This window comes from Artemia franciscana, chromosome 10 (assembly GCF_032884065.1).
Source record: "Artemia franciscana chromosome 10, ASM3288406v1, whole genome shotgun sequence".
NCBI classification, from domain to species: Eukaryota; Metazoa; Arthropoda; class Branchiopoda; order Anostraca; family Artemiidae; genus Artemia; species Artemia franciscana.
Genome location: NC_088872.1, coordinates 11,027,778 through 11,052,122, shown reverse-complemented (window position 1 = coordinate 11,052,122; position 24,345 = coordinate 11,027,778). Strand labels below are relative to the sequence as shown.

The following is a 24,345-nucleotide window of genomic DNA, read 5'->3' as shown; positions in this document are numbered from 1 at the left end:
CAGGTAGGATTTGAAAAAATTTAGAAATTTCGCTTGAATCTATCCAAATATCCCAAAAGCCTGCCAAATTATTTAGTTTGCATTTTATCAACCGGGCATAAAAAAATGCACTTGAATATACCCAAAAAGCCTGCCAAGTGAGGTAGTCTTGTATATCAAAGTTTTAAAACAAAAATACTATTTAGTGACATATGTCTTAGATAAATATTTTTTAAATGTTTTAGAACAGTGGTTCCAAACCGGTGGTACGCGTACCCCAGGGGGTACGCGAAACCCTCGCAGGGGGTACGCGAAGGTCCCAAAATTAATTTAGTCTACATCTTTAAAACTTGTTTCTGACTCAGTTCCAACATTTCCCTCAAAATCAGACAACATAACCCATTGTACGTAATTTCAGACTCATTTTCAAAACTTTCGCTTTCAGTAACCCACTAATTTTTCTCCATAGCCGTAAGGTCTCGATTTAAACTCAGCGGGTTCAGTATCTTGTCATCTGTTGAAACACGAAGTTCGTGAATTGTGGTTGCAAACAAAGATGGATAGATTCCTGATCAGGAATAACAAGAAGCCGAATGATGGTACCCAAAACTCTGAACCTGCACCTAAGAAGAAGAAATATGACGAATCATCGGTCAAAGTGCGTCGATATTTGTCAGAATACCTAGGGCTCGGATTTAGTGCGACAAAGTCTGATCCAGTGAATGCACAGTGCGTTCCTTGTGGTCAAGTCTTGGCCAACAGTTCCATGAAACCTGCGCATATGAACCGGCATCTCAGTACTGTGCACCCTTCTCATGTCGGTAAGCCCATAGAGTTTTTCAAGCGTAAACAAGAAGCATTCGCTAGTAACTGTTTGGAAATTGCAAAAGTGGCATCAGTTTCTTCAAAGGCTCTCCGGGCTTCGTATGCTGTTTCATATTTAGTTGCGAAACAGAAAAAACCGCACACCATCGCCGAATGTCTGATATTACCAGCACTAGTGAAAGTCAGTGAAATAATGTTTGACACGAAAACTGCTACTGCCCTTCAGTCTATACCTGTGTCGAACAATACCATTTCAAGAAGGATAGAAGACATTGCAAGCGATATTGTCATGCAGGTTATTGAGCAAATAAAGTTGACGAAGATGTTTGCGTTACAGCTTGACGAAAGCACGGATGTGTCAGGTGAAGCCCAGGTGATCGTATTTGTTCGATATCAAGATTGTTCTGACATAAGAGAAAATATTCTGTTTTGTCAAAACCTACAGTCAAGAACAACAGGAGAAGAACTATTCAAGGTGATTGACAAATTCTTCGCAGAAGGGGGCATCTTGTGGGACTGGTGTCTATCAGTTTGCAGTGATGGAGCTGCCGCCCTAACAGGGAAGAATAATGGGCTCATGGCCTGGATAAGGAAGAAAAATCCAAAGGTGAAGTGGTTGCACTGCATCATTCACAGGCAAGCTCTTGCATCGAAAAGGATGAACGCACATCTGCACGAGACCCTTAACGAGGCTGTAAAAGTGATCAACTTCATCAAAGCCCGACCACTGAACTCAAGAATGTTCAAGTTGCTGTGCCAAGAGATGGGTTCAGAACATCAACATTTACTTCTGCACACAGAAGTTCGCTGGTTGTCTCGTGGGAAGATTTTAAACAGAATTTTCGAGCTTCGACAAGAAGTTCATATGTTTCTTCTGGAGCAAAAATCTGCATTCAGTTCACTTTTTGAAAACCAGGACTGGGTCTGCAGGCTGGCCTATCTTGCGGATATTTTCGACAAACTGAATGACTTGAATCTGTCAATGCAAGGTTTCCGGACGGACGAACTCTCCCTGAATTCGAAGATGTGTGCTTTCATCAAGAAATTGGAGTTCTGGCTTAAAAAGGTTCAAAGAAACAGCGTTAGTGTCTTCCCGACCCTTGACAAGTTTGCGGACGATAGTGAAATTGATAACCTCAACACAATCTGTGATTGTATTCGGGAGCATCTGACAAAGTTGCGAGATGAACTTGTGTCATATTTCCCATCGATTATGAACCAAGATAGAACGCAGGATTGGATCCAAAATCCATTTTTTGAAGACGTGACCTCAAGCTCCGGTCTTAGTGACAAGCTTACAGAGAATCTGATCGAACTTGCCAGTGATCGCGCCTTTGAACTGAAATTCCAAAATGTAACTGTTTCCCAGTTTCGGCTGGAGGTGAAAGGAGAATACAAGGAACTAAGTGAAATCGCCATGTCTGCATTGTTACCATTCGGATCCACTTACCTTTGTGAAGTGTCATTTTCGGCAATGTCATTGATCAAAACCAAACACAGAAACAGACTGAGTGTACAAAATGACCTTATAATTGCCGTTAGTGACATCGAGCCAAGATTTGATAATATTTTAGCAAAAAAGCAGCCTCAAGTTTCTCATTGATTTTGTACGTACATTTAAGCACCGTCATATTGGACAATAAATCTCGTGTTTTTGAAAATCTGATTTTAGTTAAGAAAAAAGTAAAACAACGATTCTCAAGAAAGGGGTACGCAAACTTTTTGGGCCTTGACTAGGGGTACGCGGACCGAAAAAGGTTGGGAACCACTGTTTTAGAATGATAAATTATTTAAAGGCTTGGGCTTTAGAATGTCTCTAATTAGTGGTCTTCTTTAATTATACGAAACTTCAATACAAACGACAATCTAATTAAACTCTATTCTACTTTCAAATTATTTATGACTGACAGTCATCTTCACCAATTTTAATTATTCCAAGTATTTGTGACCCCATAAAAAATGTTTTTTCCGTGATTAAAGCTCTTAGCGAATTTTCCCTTTGTCGTAAATTATTTAGGCCGTTTTTTTACGGTGGAAAATGGTAATATTTCAATTTTCAGAAAAAATTATACTCCCATTTTCTAGAAAAAATTACCGATAAATAGATGTATATTCAATTATTGTTCATTTAATAAGAGAAGATTGATAATTATCGAAGTAAAATAGTTACAAGACTCTTTTAAATCAAAGAATGGATGATCAAACCGCTTTGCTCCTGAACTTTAATTCAAACCGTATACGTTTGAACTTTTTAAAGCAATTCCTTATTAAACACTTTTATTTGACCTTGTCGTTCTAAAACAAAACTTTAGAAAATCAGAAAATGATTTTCTTCTCTTATCATGCTTTAATTTATGCAAGACAAACACAGGAAATATACCCCCTAAACGTCTCAGAATGTTTATAACTCTATGTTTTCATTACCTGAAACATTTTAAAAATGTTCTTAAATATTGGTTACGTTTTCTGTCGTTTTTATGGCACTTGGTATTAACCAAGTGACATATAGCAATCGCGAATTCTGTCGGTCCCGGTTTTGCTACTTTAGGCACTTCCAGGTAAGCTAGGACGATGAAATTTGGCAAGCGTATCAGGGACCGGACCAGATTAAATTAGAAATAGTCGTTTTTCCGATTTGACCATCTGGGGGGAGAGTGGGGGCCCGTTAATTCGGAAAAATAGAAAAATAGAAGTATTTTTAACTTACGAACGGGTGATCGGATCTCAATGAAATTTGATATTTAGAAGGATATCTTGTCTCAGAGCTCTTATTTTAAATCCCGAACAGATCTGGTGACATTGAGGGAGTTGGGAGGGGGGAACCTAAAATCACGGAAAACTTTTAGATTGGAGGGATCGGGATGAAACTTGGTGGGACAAATAAGCAGAAGTCTTAGATATGTGATTTACTTAATTGGAACGGATCCGCTCTATGGGGGGGGGGGGGTAATTCTGAAAAATTAGAAAAAATGACATTTTTAACTTACGAAGGAGTGATCGGATATTAATGAGACTTCAGATTTGGAAGTACCTTGTAACTCAGATCTCTTATTTTAGATCTCAACCGGATACAGCGCAATTGGGGGGGGGGGCAGTTGGGGGGACCAAAAATTTTAGAAAATACTTAAAGCGGTGAGATCAGGATGAAACTGGCTGGGAAGAATAATAACTTGTCTAAGATACGTGACTGACATAACCAGACCGGATCTGCTCTCTTTGGTGGAGTTGGGGGGGGGGGGGTAATTTTAAAAATTGAGGTATTTGTAATTTACGAAAGGGCGACCAGATCTTAATGAAATTTGATATTTAGAAGGATCTTGTGCTTTAAAGCTCTAATTTTAAATTCCGACTAGATCCTGGGACATTGGGGGGAGTTGGAGGGGGAAACTGGAATTCTTGGAAAACGTGAAAATTGGGGTATTTTTATCTTACGAAAAGGGGATCAGATCTTAATGAAATTTGATATTTAGAAGTATATCGTGTCTCAAAGCTCTTATTATAAATCCCGACCGGATCTGGTGACATTGGGGGGAGTTTTGGGTGGGGGAACCTAAAATCTTGGAAAACGCTTAGATTGGAGGGATCGGGATGAAACTTGGTGGGAAAAATAAGCAGAAGTCTTAGATACTTGATTTACATAATTGGGACGGATCCGCTCTATTGGGGGGGGGGGAGTTAATTCTGAAAATTTAGAAAAAATGACGTATTTTTAACTTACGAAGGAGTGATCGGATCTTCATGAAACTTCATATTTAGAAGGACCTCGTGACTCAGATCTCTTATTTTAAATCTCAACCGGATCCAGCGTAATTGGGCGGGGGAAGTTGAGGGGAACCGGAAATCTTAGAAAATACTTAAAGCGGTGAGATCAGGATGAAACTGGATGGGAAGAATAAAAACCTGTCTAAGACACGTGACTGACATAATCGGACCGGATCTGCTCTCTTTGGTGGACTTGGGGGGGGGTAATTTTGAAAATTGAGGTATTTGTAATTTACGTAAGGGTGACCATATCTTAATGAAATTTGATATTTAGAAGGAATTCTTGTCTCAGAGCTCTTATTTCAAATCCCGACCAGATCTTTTGACATTGGGGAGAGTTGGAGGGGAAAATCTTGGAAAACACTTAGGGTGGAGGAATCGGGATGAAGCTTGGTGGATAGAATAAGCAAATGTCCTTGATACGTGATTGACGGAACCGTACTGGATTCGCTCTCTTTGGGTGAGTTGGGGGGAGGGGTTCCGTGATTTGGTGAGTTTGGTGCTTCTGGACCTGCTAGGACGATGAAAATTGGTAGGCGTGTCAGGGAGCTGCACAAATTGACTTGATAAAGTCGTTTTCCCAGATTCGACCATCTGGGGGGCTGAAGAAAGAGGAAAAATTAGAAAAAATTAGGTATTTATAACATACGAGTGGGTGATCGGATCTTAATGAATTTTGATATTTAGAAGGACATCGTGACTCAGAGCCTTATTTTAAATCCTGACCGGTATTATGCCTCTTATTTTCCTTTTAAATCAATCTATTGATTCATAGAATTTTGCTAGAGCTCATACCATATGATCTCTTGGCTCTTAGCTCTTCTTGCCTCGTCACAAGTGCCATATGAGCTCTTAGCTCTTGTTAATTGTTGTAAACCTGGTTTTCGGTAAACTTGAAGTATAAGGGCATATTTGAAGGTAGGCCTAAAAATGACTGAGAACAGCTTTACAACATACATAAATACGTACTTATCTCATTTCTAAAGGCGCATTGCTTTACTTTTAGTTTGACTTCTTTTTTTTTTTCTTTTTTTTCACCATAGTCATAGGGTTTTGACCTAACCATTTGTGCTCGTAATTTTTTTTAATTATAAACTTTATAAAACGCTTTTACTTAACTTTGTTTGTTTAGAGGAATAAAGACTAAGTCCCCATAAAATCATAAGCTTGTTTACAGGTGAAGTATTCATCATACACAATTTGCTATTGATGTTTTGACGGAGAGTTAGACCTGGTCCTGACATGAAGTTTTACAAGCGCAATTTTTCAAATTAAAATTGTTAGACCTGGGTTAAGATGATTAATTTTTCTGTAAAAAAAGATTTACCAAACACTAGAAAGACTAATGATTTTCTGAACTTTCATATCAAAATACGGCAAAAATAAATAAAAATCTGCTACTGGGGACAGTTGAAACTTTGTAAGAAAAAAAAAGCGTAGGTAGTTATGATATGTTTTATAAGTCTTGAAGTGAGACTTTCTCTTGATTAGCCCTTGATTTTATTTTCAGACTTGAAAATGATCGCTTTGTAAGAGTAGCAGAAAAAAAAATTATTTTCTAGCTGATTTGGAGATGAAGGCCTTTTTTTATTTTTATCCTTAATATTTTTACTTTAAAACATCTCTTTTGGATACCATTATAGCTCAATTTCCTTTATATTTAGTCAAGTTTCAAATATACAAATATTTTCAGTTTAATTTAACTTTTATTTAGATTTTTGCATTTTAATATTTTGATATTTTTTCTTAGGTAACTCGAGCATTTTTACCAGGAATGATTGAAGAAAAGCATGGACATATTGTTTCTATGTCGTCAATAGCTGGGATGGTTGGATGCAAGAATCTAGTGCCTTACTGCGCCTCCAAGTACGGCGTTGTAGGTAAGTCTTTCCTAAAAAAATTTTGATAAATTTGTGCGATCCACTGAAAATAACCCACCTTATTATGGAACTCAGGATCAGAGGCTATGTGGTTAAGTGCCCGATTTTACCTACTGATTATAAATTATTTTAATATCTTGAATAGTCTTTCGTTTTTTTGAAAACACTCTTCTTCTTGAGTTACTACGTGACAAGGGTGTATCCAAGATTTTTCTGGGGGGGTACGAAAAATATCAATAATGTTAAATTTTTTTTAAGTATACTTGAGTTCTTTTAGACTGGATAATCAAGTTTGTATATTGTGATTTGCATGTTGCAGAGCTCCTTAATTTGCTGCCTTATTATGAAACACGCCAACTGAATAATAAGACAATTATCGCTATTGTTTGACAATAGACTACTTAATAATGATAGATGGTAATAAGCTTACCTAAGCTATGGATGTCATGTGACTGATTTTTCTAGCGATAATTTCAACAGGACCTGTGCCTGTCATCATCAGGTAAATTCAAATTTCTTGCCAGGAAGTAAAATCACTAAATAAATAAAACTAAAAACACTGAACGACACTAATAATGAGCCCAATCTGGAATTATTGTTGCGCCATGGCCCGAATTTTGGTAGTCATGATGGCTGCTGTCCTAGTAGATCTTAAAGAGGTTGGGCCTGTAGGAGAGGGGTGGAGTTTTTTGTGAGTTTTCAATCTATGGGTGATGGGTTCCCAAATTTCGCTAATGTGAAACTCACCATTGTCTTTATTGACGACTGGTTTATTTTTAGCAATTTCCAAAGCTTCTCTGATTTTCTACTTTAAAAGTTATGGGACAATAGCAATAAGTTCTGATGATGACAGGCACATGTAGATTTTTGACCGAGTCCGTTGATTTTTGAATTGAAAAGGGAATAGTTGTGGGAAAAGTCAAGTCATGGCCAATTGTAGAAAAAGCCAAGACAGGTTGTCCAATTAAATGGGCATCAAGTCAAGGTTAATTTTACCCCTTTGATTGCCGTTGTTACTGTCTCCCACTTATGCTACACCTCTCATGCATGTCACTACACAATGCCGAACTAGAGTCAATCTTGTTCGAGGGTCTCCCCGGGGAACACACGCTGGTTGACAGTAGTTTACTTGAAAATTTTCAGCTATACTTGAAAATTTTCAAAAAAGTTATGAAAAAAGTGTATAAAAGTCAGGTTGGCTTCAGAGAATATAATAGGCTGCTTGTGTTTGCCCAGTTGTTGTATTTATACTATATTACATATATTACGTATATGTATACATTATATATATTACTATAATGCAGAGAAATTTAGTTTTCAGAATACTAGTAATTTGAACTTTTTTTTTTTGTAAATAGAATAAAATGAAAAAGAAATAAAGTAAGAGCCCTACGCACGCGAGGAATCTTGCTTTTATAGTTTCTTGCTTGAGTATTGTATTGTCAGTGTATTGACGTGCCTCGTAATGAACTGATTAAGCAGCTAATTAGGCTGTTCTTGCATGCAAATTGCTGCATACAAAACTTGATTATCCAGTCTCAGAGTATAATATTGGAATGCTAATTTTTAAATTCACCAAACCCATTTGTGATCCTACAACTTGAAAGAAAGAAGACGATTATAGCCAAAATTGGAATTTTTGCGCTGCTTGTATAGAAAGATTTTGGGAAAGGGAGAATCAAATAATCCTTCTTTTAACCCCGCGTGCAATAGTACCAATTGCAAATATTAGTTTTTATCTTTTGGTGTTCAATAAGGAACTACAATTACTGAACTGTGTTTCAAAGCTCAATAAGCTGCAGTTTGTTACAAATAGAAAATTCTTCATATATTTATCTATTAGAAAAAGCTAACAATGTTTTTGGTTAGTTTCAAAGGTTTTAGGAGGTTGCAAGTTTTTTTTTTAATTTTTTTTTTTGCAAGAATTTCACTTCGGTGTTCAAGCCGCTTTTAATAGAGCCCAATAACTACGCTTATTCGTTAAGTATTATAACTAATTGCAATACGCGGGATAAAAACTGCACGCTGATCTTTAAGTGTTTATAATTTGGCTAATAGTTACACGAATGGGCATAACAATGACCTCCGCTTCTTCAACTACGCTTAATTTTTTTTGCCCTGTAGATATAATTTACGATACCCTTTTACTCTTAATATGAGTTGTTCCTATTAACCTCTTGGTTCCGATGAGAAAAAACGTTCGTAACCCTACCTTGGTGATTACGCAACCTTAACAGGTTCTTTCGTAACGCCTTCATGTGACATGATTTACTCTTGATTTCTTTTTTCTTTTCAACAGTTGGTTATAAATTTATATATAATAATAATAATAATAATAATTTATTTATAACCCACATCATAACAAGTTATGGCACTTGTGGAGTAACAAAAAGAAAAAAAAAATGAAATACACTACAAATAGAAAAAACACTACGCTACAATGAGATTAACCGAACAGACGGACCAAAGGATGATGAGGTGATAAACGATAAAAAGCTTTACCGACAACCTTCCATGCAGGAGGGCCAACTTTGCACTTATATCAGGGACATCAAACTTACGAATTATTTTCCCATTGCTATACCAAGGGGGGAGATAAAGTAAAAATTTACAATATCTGAAATAAAAAGTCCGAATCTGATTAACATCTTTTTTCTTTAGAAGGGGATAAAGACCAGAAATATAAAGGACAGAATGATCACAGAATGTAGCATATAGTCTACCGAGTGCACGTCTAGTATACTTCCCTCGATTAGGAACTATCTTAGAATAGCCCATTTGAATTTTCTTTTGAACATCACGAACAGTGCACTGCCGTAGGCAAGAAATTGAATTCGCAACAGTAATACCCAACCACCGAAAGGCGGAAACAAAGGGTATAGAAAAGCCGCGACAAGCTAAGGGAGCATTAGAGAAAGTCGGACCATTAAAAACTAGAAGTTCACATTTCTCAACATTAAGAGAAAGACCAATATTAGAAAATAGACGTGAAACTTTTGAGACCATAAACGAGAGACCTTGCTCTCGCTATGATTGCGTTCCTATTTTAACTTGGATCAACTTTCCCCGGCTCTCGTTTCTGACAAAAAAATAAATAAAAAGACCCCTTGCTCCTTAATGGCAAGCTTTATAAGTACTTGGATGACAGTTGCGCTTTACTGATAGCAAGGTATGGTTTGAACAGTGCTCTCTCATTGTCCAAACATTTGAGAAATCTAATCATACATTTTAAATTTGTTGAAGTTGGTATGGTTATTTGATATATGTATTAGGCTATTTGTTGGTATAGACAATATTCAACAGTTCTGTCTTGTTTTTTTTTGTTTCGTTTTTTTTTCTCAGTTTTGAATTGAAACGTAGTGTAGTGTTCGAAGTTATGCTTCTCATAAAAAACTGAATCCAAATTATCAAATCATACCGATCATTCCCTCCCGAAACACCAAATTTGAATTTCCTTTACCCTGGGCTCACCCATTCCTTTGTTCAACTGTAGACGAAAGTTTTAACTCCATCCTCCAAGCCGTTCCCAAAATATTTGAGGCCAATCAAAACCATATCAAGATCGAGAATAAGGTGTTGACCATAGTGGCTCGGCAGCCATGTCGTCAGTTGGGGGAGGGGGTGAATTTGCCTCCCTATATTTTGTTTCTCTCTTCTTTCTCCTTTTTGGGTGATATTTTTGTTGAGAAATTCCTAATGCCCTTTTTTTGTGTTTCCATTGGAAAATTTTCAAAGAACGACAAATTCACCCCTGGATTTGTTCAAAAATACATTTTGTAAAAAGGTGTTGGGTCTTGTCGTGCCCTTATATCTTAGTCAATGAATTAGGTTTCAGACATAAGCTAGTATCTTAGACCGTAGCTTAGCTAAAAAATAGTTGGGAATTGGAACCATGAGAGTGGATATAGGCTAAAAAAATCCGAAAAATAATAAATTAAAGAAGGAAATCCTACGTCACGATAAGTAGTTTGCGAGGGTCAAAGGTCTTATCTTCCGGTTCTAGCTAGTGAACCAAGTGAGAAAGGGGACATCAGGCTATGTTTTCTTGGCCTGATTCTGGTATTTTGTGAGGGCCTAAGATTGTAGCCCGTCATTGGTGAGTGTCAATCACTGTTTATTTGTTATTATTGTAGACTATATCTTTTTTTATTACTATTCTAAAGCAGGTATCATATTTTGGCTGCGGAAAACGTATTGTTTGCTAATAAAACTTGGTATTCTATTGGTTGCTAGCACACGAGTAACATAGTAAATCCGACGTCACGTCCAAAGGCCCGATCCACCGGTCCTAGCTAGTGAACCAAGTATATATTTATCACTTTTATTTTTTATTATTGTAGACTATATCTTTTTTTATTACTAGTCTAAAGCAGGTGTCATATTTTAGCTGCGGAAAACGTATTGTTTGGTAATAAAACTTAGTATTTTGTCGGTTGCTAGCACACTAGTAACATAGTATTGCACTGATGAAAAGGTAGCTTGTCGGTAACAGGTAAATTATCTTACTTGCTATTCCTTATTTATGGTGATTTATATATTGTTGTTATTATAGACCGTGTCTCTACTTGCTATAGTCAGCTTATTTTGTTTTACAGGTATGATGGAAGCTTTACATGAAGAGATACGTCAAGATAGTCGGAAGTTAGATATAAATTTCACAACTGTTAGTCCCTTTGTTGTAAACACTGGACTGTGTAAGAAACCTACAGTTCGGTACGTCTATAACTTCCTTTTACTTTCACTTTATTTTTTTGCAAAAAAAAAACAATAATAACAAAACACAATAATAAAACTTCCCTTGAAAGCAACTAATTGAGTCAGAAGGAACTAGTTACTGCATGCAGTGTCTATAATGAGATAGTGTGGCTGGCTTTTAGGCAAAAAACACATGGTCTTTCACGACCATCTTAAAACCAAATGACTGATCTGATCTCTGGGGAAACGTTTTTATTACCTCCTATATATCATCGCGTTATAGTTTATGGTTTAGTTATTGGCTGGCTGTATCTACTGACACTTTTGAATTAGTAGATATGCCATTGTGTGTAAGCAGCTTAAGATAAAGCTCACATCGATATTGTTTGCCTGCATTGTTTTCAGTGCGTGTTGTGATTAAAAAAAGTGCCTATCTTGTGATTGATGCATGCCTTAATAGAGAAGCATTCGTTTGCTTGCATGCAAAAGTATTTGCTTTGCTTGCTTGTACTGAACTGGTTTTTTTAAGTGATAACATCTCAAATAATCGGATTATATCTTCACAATCTTGATGATCTGACCTAGTTTGCTGGATTAAAATAATTGTATTGTTACAAAGTAAAAATTTCTATCTGGCTTTTTATCTTAGTTGGATTATTGGATATTGTCATTACGAGGATAGAGATTGGATGTTAGAGTGCGGACAGAATTAACCAGGTTCCACTGTACCACCTGGCCAAAATCGTCAACGCATACTGTTGGCCTGCCCCACTATAAGATAAATCTTTTTCTGTAGTTATTATCATTTGTTCGAGGCCTCAGAATTTATATTTGAATATGGCAAAATACAAAAAATGGGATTTAGCCTTTGCTCGTTCCCAGGATTACCTGCTATGGCCGGTTCGCGTGGTCAAACTGACGAATCACTCTAAAAAAATTTTTCGATACTCTGCTTTTCCTATGGGTCCCATGTCCTACAGAATGTTGTTGAGGCAAACCTGCTTGATTTTAAGGAAAATTATCCCGTCGCCTCTAAAAGAAAGTACAAATGGAGTAAAGAATGCTTGCCTTGCATCCATAAATTATCCAGATTTAAATTAAGATTATAACAAAGGGCAACAAGACAAGAGGAAATACAGAAAAAACTGCAGTTTCTGTAGACTTAGACACTTCGATTATTCGTGATCAGCTTAACGAGGGAAATTAAAGCAAATCTGATGCAGGACATTCAGAAAAAAGTAATGGAGAAAATTAGTGCACCAAATGATGGAGCGTCTACTATTACTTACTCTAAGGATACTCAAAATATTCAGCTTATTGTGTCAGAGATCTATGATTCGATAACACTTGAATATAGCGGTAAATTTAAGAAAATTGAAAAATTCCTAATAGGCCTTAAAGGTCAAATTGAATCTCTTGAATTTTGTGTTGAAAACTTGAAGAAAAGCTGGACGATTTTGAGCAGGAGAAGCTGCTCAATTCATTAGTATTTTCTGGATTGAAGCGAACACCAGGAGTTGAGTTAAGTGTGGCTGTATTTGATACTATTGTGAACAAGATGAGTCTGTCAACTATAACTCAGTCTCAAGTATTAAAGGCTACCAGATTCATACTTATGAAAACCACTGCCCCAAGCAATTTTTGTAATACAGGGGCTCGTGTCCTTCTGAAGTTCGCGAATAAGAAATTGCTTATGGTATATTCAGAGCAAAGTTAAAGGTAGCTAAATCAGGAATTTCCATTAGTGAAAACCGGACAAAAAGGAAAAAGTTAATCCTAGACGGTGCACGTGAATGCCATGGAATAAAAAATGTCTGGTCGTATCGTTGGTTTATTTTATGTGCTAGCAAGGTGATGCTGGCAACAAAAAGAGTGAAGTCACTTGCTGACACATTTTGAAATGTTAATTGAGTGGTTGTTTGTTAATTGTATTAGACATAATTCTTTTCATTTTTTTCATGTGCTCACCTAGTGTCTTTTTTTTCTTTTTCTTGCATGTGTATTTTGCTTTTGTTTTATTATTATTATTATTTTTGTTGTATTTTTTGTGTCGTGTCTGTTTGTGTGTCTGATGGTAATTAGAATCCATGATGAATAATGATTCAAATAATGTGTTGGAAAGATATTTGGAAAATCAGTTCCTGATAGAGGATCTTGTTGAAATTCCTATTAGACGTGATGATTTTATGCTTAATCAGTTTAAAACCCTAAGGCAAAGTACATTGGCCATCAAGGAAGGGTTGTAGCTCAAATAAAGATGAACGAATGCTTCGTGTTCGCACATGGAATTGCCGCGTTACGACTGGTTGTTTGGATATTTTACAGTTGACTGAGAATTCACATAGGGAATTTGATATAATTGGAATTTGTGAAACGGTCTTGAGTAAGGATCAGTCTTTCTCGGCATATTTTTGTCCTGGTTACCAGCTAGAAGTAATGTCTCGGGCTACAATGAATCGTGGTGGCCTTGGGTTTTTGGTAAAGATGAATTTAAGTTTTAAGACAAGGGATGATTTAGTAATTTGGAATGAAGCTAAGACGGAAAGTTTTTTATTAGAATTGGTAATGAATAATAAGAAGTTGCTGATTGCTATGGTATATAGGCCGCATAGCGCTCGCTTGGAGGAGCTTTTTGATGGTTTTGAGGAACTGATAAGGATAGTGTCAGCTACAGGTTAGATTTTATTTGTATGGGAGATTTTAATTTTAACCTTTTAGATTTTAGAGCAGATAATATTGGTTTTAATTAATTTTATGCTTTCATATGATCTTCACCTTTTGGTGAGTTTACCCACGAGGATTTTTAGTCATTCTGCTACATTATTTAATAATATTTTTTGTAAGTTTGAAGTACCTGAGTCATAGTCATGCTGATGTTGTTATTTACCCTGGTTCGGACTTTACCGGCTGTTGGAAAGATTATTTTTGTAAAGAAAAAAGCATATACAGTAAAAAGAAATAAAGTGGGGCAGCTGAAAAAAGAGAACTTGGAAAAGTTTGCTGAGGAGTTGAGCTGTCTTAATTGGCAGCCAGTTCTTGAAATTGAAGAAAATGCGTCAGAGGCTTTCGATATAATGAGTTCTACTGTCCAACCGATTTTTGATAAAACATGTCCAGTTAGAACAGTGAAGCGGAAAAAACAAGAACCAAATAAACCATGGATATTGGAATAAGATTTATTCCGATTGATATCGGAATAAGAGTGATATTCCGATATTATTATATATCATATGACATATAATCGTTGTCTGGTTGTATAAAGTGTCTTTCACGCTGCGTAACTAATTTTCTATGTTAAATGGCTACATTGTGGTGCGTTAAGTATACTATTTTACACTTGAACAAGTCTTTTCACATTAGGCCGATGTAAAAATTCATAAAACTAGTATAATCGTTGCTTAAAATCATCAAAATCTCCATAAGCCTATTGTTCAAAAATTAAAAATGTGGAATTCAGTTGGAAATTCAAGTTTTGATCAAGTGGAACAAGTTTTCTAGAAAAAGTTTATTAATTTGTTTTCAAAATTTATTAATCGTTCATTCAGGAATTTAATTTATTCCTGCTACTTTGGGTATAATGTAACATAAATTTACGTGACGTAATTTTACGTAACTTCGGTTTACTTGGCCCAGCCTGTGTTATGGACAAAATTTGCTCGGTAACTTAACCTAAAGCCTTAAACTATGCAAGTGCGAAGGATTTGGCGATGTAGTGTGAATTATGCTACATAAGATAAGATTTTATTGGAAAAGTACTTGGACCATAGCAACACACAAAATAAGAAAAAAAAAACATAAGAAAGACCGAAAAACAAATACAACTTCAAATAATACAAACCAAAAAGATAGAATAAGGTGAACATTTTTAACAACTATTTTTTAACAACTTATTCATTAAGGTGAACAATAAGTTCCATAATAAATGGCAACGCCAGCACATCTTAACAAGCTATCCCCCTCAAACATAATTCTCTATGTTTAGCCCCTATACACAACTGTTTAGTTGCACATGCATTCCTCTCAGACATATAAGCTCTGTCTATAGCTGTACTATAAAGAACTCCCCACTATGAGCGAAAATAGAGTCAATTGGTTTCATTTTAGAACATAGATGCTTGTGTATCTTGCTACATATGATCTTTGTCTAGTTTTACTGTATAGACATTTCTGGCATGAGTCGAAACTATTGAATAAAAAGTTCCATAAGTTTCAAATAATAGAGATAAATCTGGCTTTGTCTCAGCAAAATCGTGATTCATCTAAAGATGAATAACGATGAATCACAATATCCACTATGGTTTAACAGTCGGAATAGTAACAGCAAATCAGAAATCAGATTATCTGAAAACAAATCATACACTCAGAGTCAGATTGCATCATTGTGCAGAGCGTTCCTAGGGCTGTCCAAACTCTCGAAACATGGGTATACCCTTAACGAAGTGTATGTGAGTTTATTACCTTTGCAACACCCCTGCAAATCAATTATAAGTTATAAGACCACACTAGATGGGCACAATAATGAAATTAAGCTAAGTGTGGAAAGTTTATAGTCAGTAGACAACTTAAACATGGCTACAATATTTTAACAAAGACGCCCGCCAGGCTCTCCCGCCAAACGTAACTATAAGATTTCAAGTTTATTGTTCATATTTACTACTCGAATATTTAGGAATTGTGATTTATCTAGAAGCTTCTTTAATTTACTCATATTTGATTATTCGTTTTCAAATACCATAAATTGACCACTAAAATACCACAAATTTGAATATACCACTAAATCAAACACCACCTTTCTCAATGAATATAATAAACTTTCGAGGTACCTCAAATTATATTTTATTGCTGCTACGAAAAATTACAATAATAAAATTTCAAGTTTATTGTTGAATCAAATTTTAAAACGAATTTATTTACAGGTTTCCTTCATTTACTCCAATATTAGGGCCAGAAGCGGCAGCTGAAGCCATTGTGGCGTCTCAAAGACGGAATGAAAGGCTACTATTTATTCCCCGACATTTTTTCTATGTGTGGAAGTGGACAAGGTATGTAATTTAGATACTGCTCTACACTATTATCAAAAAGCATAAGAAACTAAAGTGGACAGGGCCGGATCTAAGAGGGGGTGTTCAAAGGGGGAAAGCGCCCCGGACGACACGCCAGGTGGCGGCAAACAAGCTAAAATTGTAATAGTTATGGGCAAAAATTGTAATATTTACAGTATTTATGGTGCAGCAGGGGGTGGCAAAATCTACATTTACCCCCTTGAGAAAAATCACATTTCTCTGACATTTTTTCCATGTGTGGAAATGAAAAGCTTTGTAATTTAGATAATAAATAGTGACGAAGACCATACTGCATTTCCAAATCAAACAAACACAACTTAGAAAACATAGGAAATTTTTCCAAGACAGTGGAATTCAATGCAGTGAATATTTCGGCCCTATGTCCAATTCAGCACAACACCAGAATATATATATATATATATATATATATATATATATATATATATATATATATATATATATATATATATATATATATATATATCTCCTTCTATCTCCTTTCTTTTTTTTGTGTTTGTGCTGTTACATTGATGATTTCTCCTTTCATTATATATATATATATATATATATATATATATATATATATATATATATATATATATATATATATATATATATATATATATATATATATATATATATATATATATATATATATATATATATATATATATATTAAAACTAAAAATGTTTAAAAAGAACTTTTTAAAACAGCCCTAGCATCCTTACTTTAACGAAGTTCAACCAGAGTCCCTTGGACATAGTGCCAAAATATTCACTGAACTGAATTCCACTGTCTTGGAAAAATTATCCTATTGTTGCTAAGTTGTGTTTGTTTAATTTAGATACTGGTTTATACTATTATCAAAAAGCACAAGAAACTAAAGGGGACAGGGCAAGATCTACGGGGAGGGGGGGTCAAAAGGGGGAAAGCGTCCCGGGTGGACGCCAGGTGGTGGCAAAACAAGCTAAAATTGTAATAGTTATGGGCAAAAATCGTAATATTTTCAGTATTGATGGTGCACCAGGGGGTGGCAAAATCTACATTTACCCCATTGAGAAAAATCCTAACCCCGGCTCTGAAAGGAGATAGAAACTTTTCGTTTGAAGATAGCGCTTCTGGGAATCAAAACTACTACCATAATTGTTTAATTTAATAAAAACTACGGATCAAAATTTTTTTTCAGTTATTAACTTATTCTGATTTTCCACTGAGCAACAAATTGGAACACTTTTCTCTTCCCAAAATTTCACATAGTTTTTTTCCGTTATGTACAGATTCTACGTAAAAATTGTTCGAGATTCAATTTTCTGAATAAAAAAATAGGCCAAATTCTACTTCACCGCTACCATTTGAATTAGTACTCTCAGTTCTGTTTTTTTTCTCCATCATTGCTAGTTGCATAAATTAAATTATTAATTTAAACTAATTAAAAATCTATATACATAAAATCAGACATTTTTCCTGAAAGGGGTGGGGGAGAAAAATATTGCTGTAAAATATGTAGCTAATTTACCACGTTTTAGCTCGCTACCCTTAAATGGATTAATTATATAATTCTCTTTTATTCAACATTTTTGCTGATTGTATAACCTAAAGGGTGGCTTAAAAAGAACGCCAGATTTGAAAATTCTATTATTTTTATTTGTTGTTGTTGGCACCATTGTTTTGGCTTGTTTTGGTGTCACTGATCATTTAGGTTATGTTTTGATACTGTGCTTTTGTTTTTCAGGTTAAAGTCTGTGATATATAGCTATGGAATTTGACTTATAATAGATTCAAATTTGGCATCCTTTTAAAGACAACCCTTTATTAAATGCTAAAACACGTGGCGTTGCCTTAGAAATAGAAGATAATTGATTACGTTCAGGGGTGTAGCTCCAGCATTTTTGTTGGAGATGGGGGGGCAAACGATGCCTCTGATTACGTTCTAGTTCGGTACCGCTATGTCGATTAATTTTATTAAGCACTCCTTCTGTCCATCATTATTAGCTACACAACGTAGACTATTAATATAATATTGAAGCTTAAACGTGTTTTATGTATAAAATTGGATACCCTGGTATGAAGTACAGAATAAACAAAAACTTTATTATAAAAAAAAAGAAGATAAACGTCACCATTCTAGTTCCCCTTTGTCTATTAACTTCATTATCCCCGATATCAGTATTAGTATAAATAATTATAAATAAACTATATTTAGTACTATACTATATTATAGAAATTATTTGCTAAGGATAAATCTAGAAGATTCTAAAATACTTACCTTGACTGTCCGAAATGTCGTCCGTTAAATATCTGAAAGAAAAAAAAAATCTACACCCACCTATCATTTGAGCTCACAAAAGGTGGGATTGTTGATGCCACTAATAAGTTTTGCCATCAATCAATGGTAATAAGGATTGGTTCCCTCTTTTTTTTACCTATGAAGTATTTATATTTAATATTAGTCAAATTAATACTAAAATGTTGGCCGAGAATCATTTAGCACCAAAATCAAAATCATTAGCAGAAGTTTCTGAGCCATGTTTCAAAGTATTAGGAGACTATTAATATAAATTGAAAAAAGTAGCAGCCCCAGAACAGTGCCTTTGGGATACACGGATATTATTTGAACAAATAAAAATCTTAAAAATACCTTTTTTTTTCTCCTTGTTTTTTTTTACCAAGCTGGGTCAATTTTAGTTTCATATTAGTATGTCTAAAACATGAAACAATATGTAGTAGCCATAGAACGAAGCCTTGGGGTACACCAATATTATCTATCTAATAAATTCTTGCATATTATATTAAGCTCACTAGATGGAAATTCTTTTTCACTTTTCGCAATTTGTGTTGATTTCAGTTTTACAATAGTATGTCCGAAACGTAAAATAAGATGTAACGGTCCTACAACGGAGCCTTGGAGGACACCAACATTATCTACATAATACACCCTTGTATCACATTTAGCCCACTAGATGGGATTTTTTTGGCTTTTTGCCAAGCTGAGTCAACTTTAGTCTTACATCATTATGTGCCAAACGTAAAATCAGATGTAGTGATCCTAGAACGAAGGCCTGGGACACATCAATATCATCGTACACAAAAAAATCTCTGTATTACATTACGTACCTCTGAATGGGATGTTTTTCTTTTCGTTTTTGGCTATGTTGAGTCAAATAAGTCTTATATCGATGTGTCCAAAACATAACATCAGGTGTAGCGGCCCGAGAATAGAGCCTTGAGGCACACTAATGTTATCTGCACAGAATATATTTTTGCTATATGAAGCAGTCTAGCTCGATACTTATTTTTCGCATTTTGCCAAATTGAGTCAACTTCAATCTGATATCAATGTGTCCAAAACGTAAAGTTAGATATAGTGGCCGTGGGGCACACCAATATTATCTAGACAGAAATATCTGTATTATACTAAGCTTACTAGCTGAGATACTTTTATTTTTACTTTTTGCCAAGTTGAGCCAACTTCAGTTTCAAATCGGTATGTCCAAATCATGAAATTGTTTGTCGATTTCGCATTACTTTAAGTCACATTTATGATTGTCTTCACATATTGGTATATTATATTTCAGGTTTTTTTTTTTTTCAGGGCCTTACCTTTTGCTGTTGATGATGTCATCAAGGATTTTTTCAAAACTGGCTTAGAGCCACATGACGACTAATACTTAATTGTTTCACTGTTGAAGAGTTTGACATTGCCATTGCACTGCAAATTTAACGTCGTGTAATGCTCGTTAAATCGGATATTTTAATAGTAGAGAGCATAAAACTATGTAAAATGCTGAAATGGGACAGGATTTAGAAGTTATTTCCTGTGATTCGATGACCTTGTGTTGTTCATTTGAAGTTTTGGTTCGTTTGACCTGATTTTTCAGCTTATGACGTTTGAATTTTTGTACCTTTGTGTAACTTGCTCTCCCTTTTTGTCATTAAAAGAGAAATTACAGGAAATCCTCGAAACTGAAAAAAAGCAATTTCAGAAAAGAGATTAAATTGAAAAATTGTATTCTCTGATATGACGGTTGAATTTTTGTACCTTTGTGTAACTCCCTCCCCCCTTTTTTGTAATTAGAATAGATCTGTACAAAACTCCAAAAAGTCCCGGAAGTTGAAAAAAAGCTGGAAAATTGGAGGCCATAGTAGAGTAGACTGGATTTACGAGTCCCGTTTTCCGACTTTCTGGTCTCTGGCATGATGTTTTAATTTTGACCTTTGTTTCATTCCACCTTTTTGTTGTTAGAATAGATTCGTTTGAAACTACAGGAAATCCCGGAAGTTAAAAACAACAGGAAAATTTGAAGAAATGCTAGAATAGGGATTGGTTTTAGGAGTTATATTCTCTCACTTTATGGTCTTGTTATTTTCATTTTGTGACTTTTAGTTTGAAAGCTCATTCATTGAAGATTGATTCAGTGTCATCTATTTTCATCTGTAGCATCTAGTGTCGTCTATAGCAAAAGTAACAGGTTTAGTGTCAAAAGCAAACAAGTTTAGTAACTAGCAAAAGTAACAAGTTTAGTAACAACCTAGTGTCGTCTATAGCAAAAGTAAAATGAGCAGAATTTGTAATTTCTTAAAAGCTCTTTGTCTAACCTTTCTTTTTATAGAATGGAGCGGACGATTTTTTTTCATTCCCAAGTTCTTCGACAACATGACTGTATTACTAGTTTTTTCCAGTTTATCCTTTTCCAAAATTACTAATAAAATTTGCCATGCTTCCCAATTTACCAAATTATCAGTAACCAAAATTACCCATGAATTTAGAAATGCCCGGAGTTTTTCGGTTTTATAAAAAAAAAGTTATATTCTTTTTTCCTTTTTCTTTGTATGGAAATGAACCAAAAGATTCTTTTTCCGACCGCGAAGCTCTTCTACAACATGGCCTTATACTAGCTTTTTTCTAAATTATTAGTAGAATTTTTAGTATTATCAAATTTACCAAATTATTAATAACCTAAATTAGTTGTAAATTTAGAAATGCGGAGAGTGTTGCGGTTCAATAAAAGCGAGTGATATTCGTTGTCTTTTTTTTCTTGATGTGGAAATTGATCAAAGGATTTTTTTCTTCGTGAAGTTTGTCTGCACCATGATTGTATTAATACTTTTTTCCTCTTTGTTCTTTCCAAAAACTAATATTATTTTTTTGTGTAAAATTTATCGATTTTGTTATATAGACTAGTGACTACGACCGCACGCTGTAACCATGGTAAATCATGGTTCTATGTCATCAAGTTCTTATATTGTGTGATGTCAACTACTTTCTATTTACACAATCATAACGTCAACGAATACAACCATAACCTTAGAGTCACAATCATAACGTCAACAAATACAATCATAACGTCAGAGTCACAATCATAACGTCAACGAATACAATCATAACGTCAGAGTCACAATCATCACATCGACGACTACAATTATAACGTCAACGAATACAATCATATCGTCAACGAATCCAAACATAATGTCAGAGTCACAATCATAACGTCAACGAATTAATCATAACGTCAGAGTTGGAATTCTCGTCATGTTATGATTTTGAACCACAACTCAGTGGATTGATGCATTATTTGACTATGCAGGACCTGGGGCTCCATCCCTGCTGCCGCAGTTGGGCGACAGCCTGCTACCTTTCCCTGTAAAAAGACTCAGTAACTGAATTGCTCATTCGACATCATATGTGCCGTCAATGGCCCTGGAGGATATCTATCCTTTTTTATTATCTTCAAATTATCATTCGCAATTTCCTTACACTATAAAAACATATCAAAATGGATACCTGGACGTGTTTCTTATAGCTTCATAGTACTCATCTTCGTACGAATTTGGCTACACCACACTTTGTGGGATTAGAATGTATGGCACCCACTCACTGTCACCTCCCTCTGTCTCTGTTTTAGGAGATGTTGTTTCTGTATTAACTGCGTGCAGGCATACTTATTGTTTGTTTAACCAAATAGTGTAAACAAAACTGCAGGTTGCCAAGTCTGAAATAAAATTCTTTAAAACATATGTTAATATTACACGTCATTTTTTGTTGTTCTTTTTCTTATGTACAAAATGAGTATTTTAAAGGAAAACGAACTAACTTAGTCCATAATATATCAAATCTGTAGAATTTCATAACAAAAATTTTGCACGCTACCTTTTTTATTTAGGCGTCAAAGCAGTAATATAGAAAGAGTTGGGATAAGGGGGTTAAGCGCTGTGTCCTGAAACTATTTCTGCAAAACACTGAAAATAACAAGTGATATGTACAAATCTACGTTTTGATCATATACTAGTTGTAAAAAAATCCTCCCTAACTGTGAGATGTCCGACACTTCCAAAAAGGAAGTCTATTTACGCCACTGTTCAGGAAGTCTCATTCACTGAGATTAATAGGCTGGGCAAGGGAAAGCACATACCTCGTATAGTAGCTGCAATAATTATAGTAATAAAATTTATCGAAAGTCTTTAGTTCCAAATTGTGTGTGGCTATCATCTTTTCAGTTACGTTTTGCTATTCTCTTTCTTCGCCTTCCTCTTGTAGGTGAATTTGACCCCAAGTTTTACTTAAGGCGTTTTTGGCCAAATATAGGGTAAATTCCACCTCCTTATTTGAAGGTATAGACCTTTCCACCAATTACAAATCACTGAAGAAGAGGCAAAAAATGATGAGATTACTTTTGAATTTAATATAAAAAGACCAGAAACTGTCTAAAAGAGGAAGTTTGTATTCAACAATCAATCTACAAACAGAACAAACCTTGCGAATAAAATAATCTACATAGTTCTTGCGTCCAGGCCTGTGGAGTCGGAGTCAAAGTCTTAGTAAATCTTTGCTGAATGAAGTCAGAGTTAGTTTTTGTGAAAAATGTCTGGAGTCGGAGTCAGTTATAACGTATAAAATTTAGTTTGATTGAAATTTCTGACAGGACTGTGGAGTCGGAGTTTTGGTAAATTTTTGATGAATGAAGTCGAAGTTGGAGTCGGTATAATGAAAATGTCTGGAGTCGGTTATAACTTATAACTGACTCCACGACCCTGCTTGTATGTTTTACTGAAATATTTGACTTTGTTTTTACGCTGTCTGAGTAGAAAAATTATGGAATAGGCCATAATGATGAAAGAGATGGCGCGAGTGGGTCCCAGGGAAACCTTAAAAAATACAGGGAAGCAAGGGTAACTGACATATTTCAGTTTCATTAGCTGCTTTTCTACCCTACAATTTATATAATAGCATATGTTTAGAATGTTTTGCTGCTTGCTAATCAAAATCGACTTTGTTAATTGAAAAGGTGTTATGTTACAAGATAGTAGTTTTAGAAGAAAGCGAAATTACGAATAAAACCGGTTGTTTTTTGTTTGTTTTTTCAAGCATTTGTGTGTGTTAAAAAAAATGTTTTTTGTACGTCAAAGGTACAGAAAAAAAATTTTAGTGGCAGATATAGCATATTTAAAAAAAAACAGAATAGGATTTATGCGCGTACTGAACCAATCGATTGAGCGTACTCGGGTTGAGGGTTTAGCCCATGAAGCTGTCTTACCAAAGCTTAACATATCGCCTTTTGAATTACCGTTGTCGAAATTGTTCAGGCTTTTATACTACATTGGCTATTTGTGGCAGTTTTAGTATCTATTTAATTTCATGGTTGTTGTAGTAAAGTTTGAGAGTGAATTCATTACCTCAGTTCATGTTGGTAGAATTTATGGTGTTTAGTGCTTTATGGAATTTTATAAGGTTTTTGAAATCATTAAAAAGGCGGATTATTTTTAATTTCGTTTTTCTTGCATAGTCCCATCTGTAAATTAGATAACAAAAATTGCTTCAACAAACACCTAACCGGGTATGTGTTTGTTATTAATTAAAAAACTTTCTGAAAAAGAAGTTTTTCAAGAAAAGTAAAGGTCTATAATAAACTTAAGACCAGTAAGAATGAATTCCTATCTTAATTTCATCAACGTTTCTTTTGGGGCGTCGGCCCAATCTTACCTCCGACCAGCAAATTTGTTAGATACTCAAGTCCCAACCTCTCGGCAGTTGAAAATTTTCTTTTAATTTTAACCTGTGTATTTAGATACATATAAAGTAGATAAGAATTCATTGCTTGCATTGGGACTATAGCCCCTCGTCTATCCCTGAGTCGGTGCTGTA

The 24,345-nt window shown here is 35.0% G+C and overlaps 1 protein-coding gene across 6 annotated transcripts in view; it reads left to right on the top strand.

Annotated features, from left to right (window-relative positions):
* The window catches only part of LOC136031777 (17-beta-hydroxysteroid dehydrogenase 13-like), a 76,083-nt gene extending 52,116 nt beyond the window's left edge, over positions 1–23,967 (top strand). For all 6 annotated transcript variants that reach the window (XM_065711546.1, XM_065711547.1, XM_065711549.1 and 3 more), the window contains exons 6-9: positions 6,317–6,446; positions 11,042–11,159; positions 16,058–16,183; positions 19,798–23,967. In XM_065711546.1, the coding sequence (XP_065567618.1) occupies positions 6,317–6,446; positions 11,042–11,159; positions 16,058–16,183; positions 19,798–19,870 (447 nt within the window). In that variant the 3' untranslated portion in view covers positions 19,871–23,967. The remainder of the gene's footprint in view (positions 1–6,316; positions 6,447–11,041; positions 11,160–16,057; positions 16,184–19,797) is intronic.
* Positions 23,968–24,345: the final 378 nt, after the last annotated feature.